Source organism: Photinus pyralis, unplaced genomic scaffold (assembly GCF_008802855.1).
Source record: "Photinus pyralis isolate 1611_PpyrPB1 unplaced genomic scaffold, Ppyr1.3 Ppyr1.4_LG3a, whole genome shotgun sequence".
In the NCBI taxonomy this organism is placed as follows: domain Eukaryota; kingdom Metazoa; phylum Arthropoda; class Insecta; order Coleoptera; family Lampyridae; genus Photinus; species Photinus pyralis.
Genome location: NW_022170509.1, coordinates 18,574,354 through 18,590,082, shown reverse-complemented (window position 1 = coordinate 18,590,082; position 15,729 = coordinate 18,574,354). Strand labels below are relative to the sequence as shown.

At 36.3% G+C, this 15,729-nt stretch overlaps 1 protein-coding gene across 3 annotated transcripts; it reads right to left on the bottom strand.

Moving 5' to 3' along the window:
- Nucleotides 1-1,270: 1,270 nt before the first annotated feature.
- LOC116165298 (arfGAP with SH3 domain, ANK repeat and PH domain-containing protein) lies at nt 1,271-15,704 on the bottom strand. 3 transcript variants are annotated; one of them, XM_031479601.1, is made up of 16 exons: nt 15,355-15,704; nt 15,160-15,232; nt 14,709-15,112; nt 14,575-14,660; nt 14,366-14,525; nt 9,706-9,976; nt 9,432-9,659; nt 9,160-9,382; nt 8,761-8,941; nt 8,414-8,713; nt 5,777-5,899; nt 5,533-5,719; nt 5,246-5,482; nt 5,005-5,192; nt 4,842-4,898; nt 1,271-2,344 (listed from the first exon to the last, which is right to left on the bottom strand). In XM_031479601.1, the coding sequence occupies exons 1-16, from the start codon at nt 15,478-15,480 to the stop codon at nt 2,042-2,044; spliced, it is 3,147 nt and encodes a 1,048-aa protein (XP_031335461.1). In that variant the 5' UTR covers nt 15,481-15,704; the 3' UTR covers nt 1,271-2,041. The 3 variants fall into 3 exon arrangements, with proteins under 3 accessions (XP_031335461.1, XP_031335462.1, XP_031335463.1); XM_031479602.1 differs by lacking the exon at nt 4,842-4,898; XM_031479603.1 differs by lacking the exons at nt 4,842-4,898; nt 5,005-5,192; nt 5,246-5,482; nt 5,533-5,719.
- Between the last annotated feature and the right edge of the window lie 25 nt (nt 15,705-15,729).

The window sequence follows — 15,729 nt, the reverse complement described above, 5'->3', positions numbered from 1 at the left end:
TATGGGGTACTTGATGATGCCACACACACAGTCTGACTTCGGATAGTTACGAACGTGGATTCGCTGCCCTGATTGAGGATCTCGAGTGCTATTACTACTTGAGCTTTTCCCTGTATGTCACAGCTTAACTGGTCGTACTGTCACGGCCACACCGGTGTGACAGCAGAAGAGCTTTACAGGCCGGACACCTGTTCCATTGCTCAAAAACGTTTGATTTCGTTCCACAATATCTGAATTCTGAGTGAAGATGCAGAAGGAGTTGAATATTTCTGGGCTTTATTAAAATGTTTTGAAATAATCTTTTTTTAGGGGTGTTAGGGTGCCATATTTTGAAAAAGAAAAAAGGAAACAAATTTTCCTGGAGTTATTGCCCAGATATTAACTTTACGAATTTTGGAAATTGTTCCAACTTCATTTATAGATAAGTTATCTTGGAAAAACGACTTAAAAGTCAAAAACATAGCTTCTGACGCGCCGCTTGTTTTATACAGATAGTAGATGTGCATTATAATTGGCTGCCATTTGGCGACTGACAATAGGCAACTTTACATACTCTTCTGTATGTACTGTCCAGCTGGTGGTAGGAACATAAATAAGTTTTTCCTGCAGTGTATCAAAGAAAACGGTTCCTTTTGTGCCCCCAAGACCAGCAACCCTTGATTTAACAACCCAGTGTTCTAGAATGAAAGCAATGTCCTGCATTACGGTGAGGCGTCTGCCTAAAGTAACGGCAGCCGTCCTACACTCTTTCAGGTTTCTTTGTATAAAATGCTCTTTTATACACTATGTATGTAGACAATACCTGCCTATTGTCATTCTGCGTTGCTCCAAGTTCGAAACCGGCCCAGGCGAGTTGCTGGCGTTGAAGCTAGCGCTGATAACAGGTTGCCTTGGCGGTGCATTGCTTCCCGGGCTTCTTGCAGTTGCTCCTGTAACAGCTGCTCTGCTGATGTTGTTGTAGTGGTCATTGTACTGACGTACTCCCCACTTTATCAGGTTCGGCAGGGTTACTAACCCTTACCTTTTAGAAAGAAAAACCTATAAATGAACCTCCCCCCCCCCCTAGCAATTCGGTTGCCTGGTCCTTTTTCTCAATGCCGAAAACTGTCGGCGTCCTTTGAGGTTGATCCCTCCCTATAGTATAGCTATAGGAAATCCAATATAAATATCTTGCTGAGACCGCTGAACCTCCTACTACATCTGGGTGAAAAATAGGTAGCAATTTCGGAAGAGTATTCTTCCATAACAACCACAACATGAAAAGACAATCTATTATTACTTCGGATATTAATTTAATAAAATCTGTATTTGCAACGTACAAATTACAGGATTATTTATATATTACATACACAATTAAAGCCATGTCACATAAGCCTGTCTGTGCATTCTCGAATACTGTAAATTAAATTAGCACACAAAGAGATATGTATTCATTAATACAATTTTTGCAGGCTGTAGTAATGAAACGGAAAGTATGTGGCCAATTGCACAATAAATAATACAACATTTTAGGGTAAGTCTAAAATGTGCGGAAAGTATTTACAGGTTTATGATACTCCTCATTTCTCAGATAGACTCTTTTTCTTTGGTTTAGTAATTGAAACACAGTAACAGATACACTTATCAAATAAATTTCTACAAAAATATGGCTATATACAATAATTTGTGCAATACTCTGGACCGAGCGGATAAAGTACTGATAAACACATCCAAATAAATCGCCACATTTTAGAACTACTTCACAGTGTTCTATCCACCGGTAATAGAAATTATAATTACAGTACATGGACTTAAATTTCAATTTCAGTTTAATACATAATTTTAATCTGTGTAGCACCTGTAAGCAAAAAGAAATTAATTCACTACTAATCCTAACATAGCAGTACGATGATAAAGAAATAATTAAGTTAAAAGTTAGAATATCACAATATAAAACTGACGCTTCCTCAACTAAATTCAATGAACATATACATTCTGTGGACTATATGTGTAGCATAGACAACACGTCACGCTAATTTATATACATAAATTTAAAATAACACTAATCTGGTAACATATGCACAAAACTTATAGGAAACATTCCACGACGATCCGGTTGGTTTTCGACCACACCTTCCATCCAATTCTCATCATCCGTATGCTCATTGATTACGATAATAATTTCCCCCTCTTGAAAAGATAGTTCGTCATCATTGTCCGCCTGACAATCGTAGAGCGCTCGACATCTTCTGATGTTGCTTCCATTTGGCACATATAACGTTCTATTCGGAATGGCACGTGGCGATGAAACAGACACTGTAGATGCCGGACTAGTTGATATTTTATGCATAGGAGAATCTGACGCCTAAAAAGTGTAAAAAAAAGGTGCATTAAAAATCACATTGTCATTTTCGCGTACTGTTGTGGCGGAGTAAAAAGATTGGGTTAAAGTGACCGATGGTTTGTGATACAATCATTAAAATTGACGCCAATGCCGCACCGTTGGAATTAAATGTGCGCCCTTATGCACTCTACTATTTTATGTACGAACTCAAAACCATGATCTTTATGATTGCAGCTTATCCTGTTGTATAAGAGCATGATTTTTTTCCATTTCTTCAAAACTTTTTCGCACAGAATCGAACCAAACACAATTGGCATGTATGAGCTACTATCCATTCGTATGTCCAGACGTATAATCACTCAGATCTTCAAAGGTGCTTTCAGGGATTGTGTTGACAAGTTGGACAAAAGCCATACATTTGGATAAATTGATAGATGGGCATTATTAGTTTTCAGAGTTTTTGTTTTCCATAAAAACACAATGATTTTTCTCAATTTTGAGATGAAGCGAGTGTGCTTACATAAATATTTGTCGCTAATTGAGATCTAAGGAGACTTTCCCACTTGCATCACGACATGAAAATCTGTCACATTAACCCATTACATTACTATTACATTACCTATGAAGATTAAAGATTTAAGTAACAACTAATTTTTTTCAATACCTCTGCATCAGATTAGGCAGACGCTTATAAAATTTTAATGCAAGCAGAAGCATCTCAAATGGTAAATTTTGAAACAGCTCAAATTTAGCTACAGATTCAAGAGAATGGATGTAATGGATACAAACAAAAATAAAACTGAAAAGGAAATATTTATCCAGAATCTTTTCAGCAACATAATAAATCGTCTTTTTGTTGTAATGTTGAAATTACTTGCTGAATCTGGTGCCATTTCTCTTTCTTCTTTGATGTTGCGACACTCATTTACAAAATCCAGCAGAAATGGTTAAATAGAAGCAAAGATCGTATTGGGCAAAATTTCTAACAGACTAAAATTTGCTCACTACAAAGAGGAAAAAATCTCCTGCACCTGGTAGTTACAAAGGGGTAAATGGTTGTACATGATTACCGATTAAAGTAATGATAGGAAGCTTACTGCCACTTAGGTAACCAACCATACACTATCTAAAATGGCAACGTTGAAGTGTAACTTTTCCGGTGCGAATTCGTGTGGGATGGGCCGCACGACGTCGCGCATTGTCGTTTTCGCTTCGGCGTTTCGCCTTGATATAAACGCTACTTCGATACAGTAGGTACTACAAAAATTGTTAAAACTGAATTTTAAGCAAATTTAAGAGACATTAATTTGCATTCAATCTCGTTTTTCTCCATTGAAATAAGAACTGGCTTTTAGGTTAATTTTTCAAGACAAGTTCTTATTTTAGTGATCCAGTTTTGTTACACACTGACAAAAAATACCCACGTAAACACAGTAAAAAAATTGAAAAAAAAAATGTAAGTTGTTTCCAAGTCAAACTCTTTTTACTCTAAATTGAAAAAATGGAGGTAACAACTTCAGCGAACATTTCGTAACAAGTAACCGATGAAGTGGTAATTTATACTCCCTCGGCCCTGCCGAATTCCACCGGAAAACTTACACTTCAACGTTGCCATATTAGTGTAAGGTTGGTTGCCTAAGATCTTACATGTCAGACCGACAGCACAAAACTTCAAACAACTTGTGGTGCAATGTATGATCAGAAAACGGCAAAGCACTATTGCCAGTTTTTAGTGGTACAGAACATCAACTGACTACCATGCTTAGGAGGGCTTGTAAAGCTGGCGGTCCCGGTAGTCATACCACCTCTGTCGTTAAGTCACAGAGACGGCTGTTGATGTGATTTGAAAACGTCTGTACCTAGGGAGTGCCACCCATACGATACGATCGCTCTAGAAAGTTCGACTTAGTACTAAAGTGAATCAAATTAACTGAGATAAGCTGCAATACTACATAAAGAAGACAGAGGATAGCTCTTGAGTGACAATTTCACGCGGGTTAAATAAAAGAAGTTTCACAAAATTTCCATGCCTAAACCTGGTCGTCCTAATTTGAACCAGGAACCAAGCTGGCCTTGGGGATAATAAGATAATATACTTCATTAAGATTTCAGACTGCGCTAGTGTCGAGTGAAGTTGGTCTAAAAGGATGGGAAGCAGGCCTAGGCCAAGTGAACAGTGTACATTCCTTTTTGATTTATTTATCACCCACAACACACTTTAGTTAGCTATAGTTCGTTCTAGAAATCAAATCGGAAACCTTTCCCTAGGTAGCAACGAACTCATTTTAGTCTGTTACTTATTCAATTAAAAAACTACTGCAACTATGGTTGAGAAGTTTGGTATATAAAACCTTGCTAGGTAAGCATTGTTTTGCAGTCTAATCGCTGCAGAATGGCGTAAAGCAATTAGCCTTTGTTTTAAATTATCTATTAGTACGCTTAAAAGGATCGAAAGTATAAACAATTATAGAAAGTATTACATAAACGCATGCAAAGTGCAAACTAGATATTTGTTTACCACATTAATTACATCACTTTCTTCTGCACGATTCCTCAGTTGACAAATAGGTTTCCTCTGCAAACGGACCGAGCTAAGTATAGACAACTCGAGCGCATAATATTAAATTAGTTAAATTAGCAACTATCAAGTTTAAATGAGTGTATCTAATAAGTGTGCTTACTCTGCGAGGGGGAGGCACAGGTTCTCCGGTAACTTCAAAATCTGACGCCAAAGATGATATACTTTCTGAAGAACGTCCATTTGATAATCTGTTTCCAGAATTTGGCGCAGGTGGAGGTGGATTCTGTGGTCTTTTAAGTAACAATTTTTCCGAATTTTTATTCTCGGAAGATATGACTAGTTTATTACCTAATCAAAACGATAGCGTCATTAATTTTCTTTAAATAAAATTTCGAACGTACCCATGTGAATCACAGATCTACTGGCATTTGAATCACTACTTGGCGAACGTTTATGAGTATGACTTAAGGTATGGTAACTAGCAGCAACTGCAGGATCGGAAGGTGTACGAGTATGACAGCTTGGTAATGTGCCATACATCGTTGCTGCACCAGAAATCGGAGTCGCATTAGAACCAAAGACTGCGCCGGCCGGAGGCATGGGTGCTACTCTTTTTTTTAAGCTTCCGTGGAGATTAACTAAGAAAGTAAAAAAGTTGATAAAGAAAAATACACTAATTCTGTCATACCTATCACAGGTTTTCGCGATTGAGGAGGAGGAGGTGGTGGCATTTGTTTTGTATTACTATTAGGACTGCTACCAGACTGCAGACTATCACAAGTAGACGATCTAGAACGCAAGGTTACTGGAGAATCTGCTCCTGTATAACTAGGTGGTCTAGAACGATTCTTTCTTTCGGGGGTGAGTGAGCCGTTCTAAATTACAAACGAGGGTCACACTTACTAAAGAATCATCAAACATTTACTACTTACCCTATCGTCGATTATTATAGTATCGTCGTCAGAAAAGTCTGTAGAACCGTCATCGTGCGATAGGTTCCAATCTATATTTACATTGTCAAACAAATGCTTCTGTCTATTCACCACATTCTGCAACTGAAAGAGACATGTATCAGATGAAATAAATGTCAATTACATTTTGGTACTAAGGTAAATGTCCCAATTATCAACAATTTCCAGTTATTTTCTATATAACAAGATGAAGAGGGTTACCAATTAAAATTTTCATTCAACAAGTTTCTTATTTCTCGTTTCCTGAACATATTTGAATTTACTACCCATTTCTCTTAAGCATTCCTTTCACAAAACTGCTGTTAATCGGCATAGAGTAAATAATATAAAGAGGTGTCATGGGATAGGAGAAAATCTTGTAAGGAAGTGTTGCTATCTTGTGACTGTTCTTCAAAGCTGTTGTATCGCTGTATTACCATATAGCAGCATGTAACCTGTATTACCTATTTAAATATACTGACAACAAAGTTGAGATTTGAATTACGTCATTACTTTGCACCAGACACAGACCATGATACTGTCAGCATTATATTTAATCACCGGAATGTGATATTATGCTTCCTATGCAAGGAGTCTTTTAATTCTTTCAGGCCATAGACCTATTTATTTTATTATTTTAACGCCTTACCTTTGCCCAATTACAAACTTTATTTGAATTTAGCTAGCAATGAAAATTAAATAGGTACAGTGAGAAAATATAACTGATTATGCGTATAATTTCTAACGTTTTTGTTGGATTAGCGGTACACGTAGACCGTTTTAACACTGCTTTAGCAATTTTGTGTGGAATTTACGCAAACAAGGTCCTTTTGCGCAATTCACTAACGTGGGAGTGCTGTAAGTATAGTGTATTTATGAGAGAAAAGATCAATTCCATCCATACTACCATTGTATATAAAGATGTATATTATATACGATATTTTTTTTTCGGGCAAAAAAAAGGCAGTTCCTTTTTTCCAAAAATCGACTGCACCAAAATTTCTCGAGAAACACTTTTTCTTATTAATTTTGGTGCGTAGAATTCAAAACAATTCGTACTTTTTCGATCCGACAATTTCGAAAGAAAATTCAAAGGGCTGTAACTTTTGAACTAGTAGCCCAATCTTGGAACTGTTTGAAATTATGGATTCTACAGGCCACGTTCTATAAGAAAAATTGTTTTCCGGGTCGATCTGAGACAATTTTTTTTTCGGGGCAAAAAAAGGCCTTTTTTCCAAAAATCGACTGCACCAAAATTTCTCGGGAAAACACTTTTTCTTATTAATTTTGGTGCGTAGAATCCAAAACAATTCGTACTTTTTCGATCAGACTTCTCAATCAAAAGTTATAGACTAGAAACCAATTTCGAAAGAAAATTCAAAAGGCTGTGACTTTTGAACTAGCAGCCCAATCTTGGAACTGTTTGAAATTATGGATTCTACAGGCCACATTCTATAAGAAAATTTTTTTTCCGAGTCGAACTGAGACAATTTTTTTTTGGGGCCTCAAAAAAAGGCGACTATAACCTTCCTTTTTTGCCAAAAATCGACTGCACCAAAATTTCTCGGAAAAACACTTGTTCTTATTAATTTTGGGCCGTACAATCCAAAACAATTCATACTTTTTCAATCAGACTTCTCAATCAATTTGATATAAATTTTCACACCCTTAGGGAGTTAAAGCAATTGTTGATTGTATAATACCATACAATGCATTCATAGTTTTTCATTTTATTAATTTTCTTTTGTTTTGTTTTTGGTTGTTTTGTTATATAGAACATTAAGGTATTATTATATTAAGATTTAAGCTATTATTTGACTCTTTGCACACTCTATTATTTGTAACGTCATATTGTCCTGTAATTGGAATGTTTGTTTTTCTGTTGGGCAATAAAAGGAAATTTAATTTAATTTAATTTAATCAAAAGTTATAGACTAGAAACCAATTTCGAAAGAAACTTCAAAGGTTGAACACAAACATACTTCTATATTCAATTGCATGGAAAATGAATTAAATCATTTTCCTAAGTGGCTCCCGGCATTCCAACAGCTTGAGACTTAATCGTCTCAAGAATATGATGTACAACAACAGCACTAATGTTAGTAAAGCTTAGAATAATATTATTGCTAAGTTTATTTGATAAGTAAAACTCGATAAGATTTGAATTGACATTGGATCTTCCAGGGACTTTGATAAAGTATTCATTAATATACAGTGAGTTTTTTTAAAATGCGAACATAGGAGTTTGCATGCAATGTAATTTCGCTATGTTCGATTTAAAAAAAAACACATAACACAGCCAATTATAAAAAACATACTTCAAAATAGAATTTAATCCTGACAAGCAGTTACAATATTAATAATAATAATACTAAAAGGAAGTGCTAAGGTAGCACAACGCATATGCGCCAAATAGAATTCAATCAATCAACGAATAGGAAAGATGCAATATAAAATACATTGAAACAGGTGAATAGGCGTTGGTACGAGAAAATTGAAAGAAATGAGGAGAGGTGGAGAAAAGATAGGCCCTTTAGGCCTTGAATCATAACGGGTTAATTAATTAATAAGTAATTTTCTCATTTTTTGCAGAATTTAGATTGGCCCCCACATACTTACTAATTCTTGGCAACTATGGTGCCCCATCACTTGTGCTATTTCAAATGGTGTCTTGTCCTGCGAATTGCGTATGGTAATGTCCGCACCGCTACGAAGTAACAATTTCATACACTCCGATTTGTCGTACAATGCGCATAAGTGTAGAGCAGAATTACAACCCATAACATCTGGAGAATTGGGTGGAGCCGTCAGTTTATCCAGTCCCTGCGAGGACATATTTTGTACTAAGAAATCTACTACGGGCAAGGATTTTCCATTCTCCTTCATAATGGCATGGTGTAACGCAGTACCTCCCATATCCTAAGCAGCCGATACAATTTGTGCCAGATTTTTTTGATAACACTTACCGAAGAAGGTAATGGAGCAGTGAAGTCGACATTTTCAGCAAACGCTTGCAACAGTAAACTTAAGTCACCATTACTAATGGCATCCTCCAAGTCACACAGTTTATCTCTTTCACTTTCACAAGTTTTCATACCATAACGCTTTTCTACATATTTTGCTCTAATAAAACTAAATCTCTCTTCCCTACAATAATAATCACAATTAATGTTTAACGAATGACAGGATTAATCCATAGTTAATTTACGAAAGACTCAAAGTAACATAAAAAAGCAAAAGGCTAGAGTTGTAACATCACAATGTCAAGAGATTGGAAAAAGGTATAAACATAAAAATAGCAAATACAGAGAAACAAAGAGAATTGCCAGAGAAGCCGCTATATTTAACAATGAAGTTAAACTTACATACTACTGGACGGTGTGGGTTTGTTACCAAAAACTAAATTCGCTTCCATAATATCATTGAATGTTTGATTAGTCATAAATCGAGCCAGTAGTAACTGGCTGGTACCTAAATTATCTAACGTCAATGATTGTATACGGGATATGTGAACACCTAAATCTCTATGTATTCCAGAACATTCTATACACACTATTACACCAAAATTTGTCGACAACCACGTAGCATCTAAAACAACAATATCAACTTCTTTTCTCGCAAACAACGCGACGCTGACCATTTTGTGAATTACAATCACAGCAATGATCGTTTCCGGGAATCCTTTGAATGTAACGAATAATTGCTTGCTGAAGTTCAATCAAACTGTGATTCACCTTATTGCTACCGCTCTTGCTGCTATCATCAAAAGCCTTCATCAGCGCCATCTCTTTGCAATTAATCAAAACCGACATCCACGCATGTTGATCTGCTTCATCCTCCGCTTGAAAGTGATAGGTGCGATTATCTGTAAAGATCTTTGTTCACGTACATTTCCACTGGGAAATACTAACATGAAATGAGATCAAAGCCTCGTTTATCGTCTGGAACCATTTTAATTTGGCAAGTTAATAGGTTAACGCGAGTCGGTGGCTTATTCTCGTCGGCGTGACAAATATCCAAAAAGCCTTCCGCTTGCACTCGACACTTTCGCTTCTGCCAAACGCGCCGCATTTTCCCTTCCGATTTTTTTAAAAGATGACCTGTACGAGTTACACCATGGTGTTTATCTCCTTGTAGTTGATGGAGGGAATAACCGGCACCCTTGTCTGGTAGTATAGGTACCTAAAATAAGAAATTTGGTGCATCGCTTAACACAAAATTGTCACACAATTGGTACCTAACATACATTGATGTGCAACGTCTGGTTGCGTGCAGATCTGGTGTGTAAGCATTTCATTCGATATTATTATAAGTGTAATACCATACCCTCTATCTGTATTTGTTTACAGATAAATACAAGTTAACACAATCAATTACTTTTATCAGAAAGACCTCAAAATGTTAGAAAAATCGCTACATAAATAAGGAAAATAGTCCTGCACATGCGCATAAGCGCAAATCCATTCGATAGTATGCTCATTAAATTCTCCTTTATGAATAGTATCTGCAAATAAAAAAGATAGGATGCACTTGCGCAGAAACGACAACTTATGCAACTTTGATTTTTTTTGGCCACCGAACGTATTGAAATCTATTAAATAAAAAAAACAGCCTAAAGGTGCAAGGGCAAGTCGGAAGTGACGTAAAAAATGCGCTAATTAAAAATAAGGACACGCAAATTTAGCAACATTGTGAGAATATTTTTTCCTAACCACTATAGATTCTATTCCCTAGTGTCAGAACCGTCAGTGAATTTTGAATATGGACTTACAGGTCATCTTCCGCCAAAATATCTGCATAAAATGTATATATTCCACATAATCCGTCGACGCATTTGATCTATAGAACAACTACACCAAGTAGAAAGGTGCAGTCGTTTTAGGACTGCGTTCTCAAAGGACTGAACGTGAAAGTTTGAAGATGAAATCACGATTTCACAATTGGGTAAATCTGACCACCTTTGCTTGGCATGTACAGAACCATTTTTGCCTCCAAAAAAAAGTATGACCCAGTGAAACTTAAGTTGTCCTTAATTAATAACATTTCTTTTAAATTTAAAAAATTTTGAGTTCGGTTTAAATGTGTTAGTCCTAAAAATTTCGGCACTACAGAACCGCAAGTGCTATTGAAAAAAGTACACTAAAACAAGTCATTTTCCAGAGATTACCAATAATTTGGACTTTTTATTATTAATTAAATTAAACACAGACAGAGTGGGACTAAGGTACAGCTTAAGATACGCCACGATGCAAAATTTTATTTATGAACATGCAATCCGAAAATGTGCCGTGTTTAACGCATATAAGTAAAGGATAAAAATGCGCATAATTATTAATGACAATGTCAATGTACCTTGCATTTTGTGTAAAAGCAAAACATTATACGAAAATTCAAATGGAGTTGTAACACAACCAAGTAATACCCAAAATCACCCACTGTCTACCACTGAAAATTGCACACTGATAAGATTAAAGGTTCAGCATTGGTGGTGAGCGAAACGACAATTGCGCCCCCTATAATATTTAAGGAGGATTCAAATACAGTAGAAAATCCTTTAACCAAAACAAAGGGGGCTGGTGGAGTTTCAGATAACCAATATTTCAGATAAAGCATATTTTAAAATTATAAGTGAAATGTAAAAATATACCTTATTTAATAAAACCTTCAAAATGGCATTTTTAATACACAGATTCTAATGTGCAAGTACTTTTGTGTTTGGATTACTCCGACATTAAAAGCGAATTTGGTTACTAGAATTTCTACTGTACAAATATTCTAACATTACGTCCTTCAAGAAGTTCACCTGCATGACTCAATTAAACTGCTACCTCTGCATGAATCATTAATACATCTGCCATTGTTATCAATAGTCGATAATAAAAACAACGGTTTCAGATTATATGATATCAGCAAATACTCAAATTGCCAAATTCCTTCTTCTGTTTATATTAGATAGTTTACCTTAGAAGCAATTGAAGCGCATTGCTGTGGATTACATAATGGCCTCCCTCTATGCCAAATTCAGTTGTGTTAGAGAAACCTTTGATGGCGCTCTTCTGCAAAACTTAATTCTTTCCCATCTATATCTAGATAAAGTATGGGCTTTTAGATTAGATTATGTGTCCTGACTGGCTAGATTTGGTATAGTGCACGTCAATGTGTTCAAACTCGCATTCCAACATCTGTTGTCCCTTTAACTAATTCTTTTTCAGTATTGTGTCCACATGTTCAAGGTTTGTGATGATAGGTCAACCGTAAGATGTATTCACGCAACGCTCGGAAGCATGGCCATTGTATCCTCAATGGGGAGATGAGCTCCTTGGTCAGTAGCTTGGTGCTAGACAAGGTCCTCCGCATTCTGAACAAAGACGGAGCGCATACACAGGGATACGCGGATGACTTCGCGATCGTCATAACTGGAAAGTTTCAAAACAATATGAAACAACTCATGGTTGGTATAACGATACAAGAGCTTCCACTATTTCGTGGGACTATTTTGCAAACTTTTTCGCCATTAGTAGCTGCTGCGTCCCTAAACTAGAATTATTATCCTTTAGTTTTCTTAGCACGCCCTGTACATAACCAGGATCAAACGCATGGTAACATGATGCTAGTATCACAGCATACAACAGATGACTGTAGGCAACCAACAATACACCCGACAAAGTGGAGCTGTTTTTACAGTTCTCAAACTATTACCACCCTCCTGCAGTGTTAATATTTCAACCTTATCGTCTTTGCATGTTTGTGGAAAAAATTTGATGTATATGTTAGGCGCAAAGACCGAAAACGGCCATTGAGCGAAAAAAACGGCCACAACGCGTTTTGGGTAATTTCAATTGACCACGAAGCGTTCTTGACGTTTTTTTCGGTTTGTGGGCGTTTAAAAACAGCCACTTCGCGTTCTGAATAATCTAACTGTACCATTACGCGAATTCGTGTTGCGGCTCTTAACTGTTTTCAACCACAACGCGTTCTAAAAATACCAAATATGTAGAACCCATTGTGTTTTTCCAATAGCTACGACGTGATTATTAAACATTCAGGGTAGTTTTTGTGAAACGGGAGGAAACTTTTAGCTTAGGAACCACAACTTACAGAGAGCTACTTACAGAGAGGTACATACGATTTTTTGATACTATCTCTTCCTTGCGTAAGTGTTCTTTATTTATTTTTGCAAGAGCTGTTGGAGTGGCATTTTGAGTTACATTTCACGTCTTTGGATTTGCACTTGCACTTTTTGTCGCTGCAGTATCGCTTGAAATTGCAGCTGACAAACCCCTGTGTGCTTCCCGACGATTTCCCTGAAGCGGTCCTGATGGTTACGGTATTCGTTGGTACGTCGTTCTCATCCATGAACGTGTTAAACAGGCGTGAACTCGTTTCGAGAATAAAGCCGTTGAAGTGTGGATGTGTGCTTAAATAGTCACAATGGGTTCTGAATATTTACTATTTTTTAGAATGCGTTGTGGTTGAAAACAGTTAACAGCCACAACGCGAATTCTCGTAATGGTACAGTTGGATTGTTCAGAACGCGTAGTGGCTATTTTGAAACGCCCACAAAGCGAAAAAAACCTAATGAACGCTACGTGGTCAATTTACATTACCCAAAACGCGTTGTGGCCGTTTTTTTCGCTCAATGGCCGTTTTCGGTCTTTGCGCCTAACATATACATTTAAGAAAAATTCCCTGTATATTCTCACATATTATGTGCGGCGCATGAGCCGCCGAAGTTGCACTGCATTTGCAAAGCAATTCATCGAATAAATAACAATCGTACAACAAGATGTCGCCATACAGCCATTAATGTGAATTGTACACAAAACTTTAATTTTTTGGAGCCTCTCCCGTAAGACTAAATAAATATATAATAATGAACGTGCATGTTAAAAAGCAACACGTTATTTCCATCGAGCAATTTGTACAACATCATGAAGCCATAATATAATCGCCTTTGTCGAAGCTGTCCCCACCACAAAAAGAAACGCCAATTGCCATCACCATCTAATCTTCGCTTATCGCCTTCGTTGCATTGACCTACTTTGAAACAACAAGTAATTCCTTTCATTCATATTCCTTTCGTAATTATACCAATTTCTAGTATTGTCGTAGTACTGATCGCCAACCAGATTTAGAGTCAATTATTATTTGTATTATTTTAGTCAATAAACATGTTAAATCATTCGTGTCGATATTCTTTCTTAGTATGAATTATAAATATCGAAAATGATTAAACCAATAGATAGACAATTCTTTGTAACGTTGGGATTTCCACAACAGCTAATGAAAATAGGTAATGCGTTGAGTAGTGCACATGCAAAGTTGAGAATGCATCAAGAAAAAGGCCCGGATCTAATTTTGAAAAAAGTTGACCTTGACTACAAATTCGCAAAAAGTATAATAGGCTTAAGTTGGGGACAAAATTAACAATCAGATGCCTCAGCTGTAATGATCTGAAAGGACAAAGGAGTACATCGTTTTTAATCTAATAGCCGGTTTATGTTCCTACTTACAAGTGAACTACCTGAGGTGACTTACACTCGAATTAAAGAGACGAGAACATCAACTCACCTCTTTATCGATACCTGGAACCGCTCGGATAAGCGTACGGAGATCAGTCAATTTTCTTCTCTCATCTTCTTGCTTTTGTTTAATTTTTTGTAACTTAATACTTAAATCTGCCACGTAACTACCAAAATGCTCTATTGTTTTTAAGCCATCTTGAAAGTAACTACAAACGATGTTAAGACAATTTATAAAAATTAAACGCTACTACTTACTTTGTTTGAGCATGATAATATTCAACGAGGTTCTGCAATAAGTCTATACCCTTCTTTGTTTTAATCTCGTTAAATTTAATTAAATACTGAAAGAAATAATGAGACATTACCAAATTACAATAAAATTAACATACTTCACACATTTGCAACTGAAACAATCGCCTTTCCTTTTCCATCTCGTCTGCGATTTCGGCACTGGTTACTTCGGTTCGTATTAAACCCGCTTCTTTAGCTTGCTGCTTCTTTTCCTTTTCAATTTTAACATATTTGTTCTCGTAGTCCTTCCACGCTTTATCGAACGGTCTTCTCAAATCACCTTTAACGCCTCTTAAATCGCCTTTCAATAAATTATCTAAAGGAAACATAACAATATTATTTATATTCTGCATTAATGTTTTCATTAAAGCGGACAGCTCTTTTGTCACTACCGCAAATTTAATAAATGCGGCTCCAATGTCGTTTTCCTGATCTTTCGAAATGGCGTTGCTTCCAATTTTTTCTAACGCTCTCGCTAAGTACATTTCATTATCAACGTGGGCTGAAAGTATTACTTCATGCCGGACTGAGTATTAAATAAGTACTTACTGTTCCCCGAAGTATAGATAGCCTTAATTGCCTTTTTCATTTTCGTTAACCCATCTCTGTCAAAATCCAGAGTCTGCAACAAAATATCCTTTCTTTGATACCACTATCAAAGCTCTCAGTACATCCTTTGATAAATGTTACAAATACTTCACAAAGTGCAATGTTATTCTAATAAGATTTTATTGATTAACAAACCTCTTCAAGTGCTGTAATTGTATTTCTGCAATGCTGCATCCTTGATACAAATGTAGATGTTATAGGAGAGTTGTAATCTTCCCTGGTTTCATCCACAAATTCAGACACCCCAATTAGACTTGGCATTCTGGATATCCCTCAAAACAATTCACTCACAAAACAGGCAATTGCTTTACGGGATTTTTAAATTTAACACTTTAATTACATTGCATCTTTCATCACTAAACATTAGTAGATAGGAATTTAATAATTTAATTTTATTTCGCCAAAACGATCATCTTTTATTTGATTTTATTAAATGGTGAATTCTGTTTTAGTTTTTTACACCCCAAAAATGCACGGTGCTATCCTTATCTCTTACTAAAAAAGGAAAAC

Bases quoted from the DNA above. Each gene is read 5' to 3' on its own strand.
- LOC116165298 (XM_031479601.1), bottom strand. From the start codon at position 15,480: ATGCCAAGTCTAATTGGGGTGTCTGAATTTGTGGATGAAACCAGGGAA. The intron at 14,526-14,574 runs GTAAGTAGTAGC...CATCGTTTGTAG, and splicing joins TATTATCATGCTCAAACAAA to TTACTTTCAAGATGGCTTAA. The intron at 5,720-5,776 runs GTAAGTAGTAAA...TTTGTAATTTAG, and splicing joins CTATAATAATCGACGATAGG to AACGGCTCACTCACCCCCGA.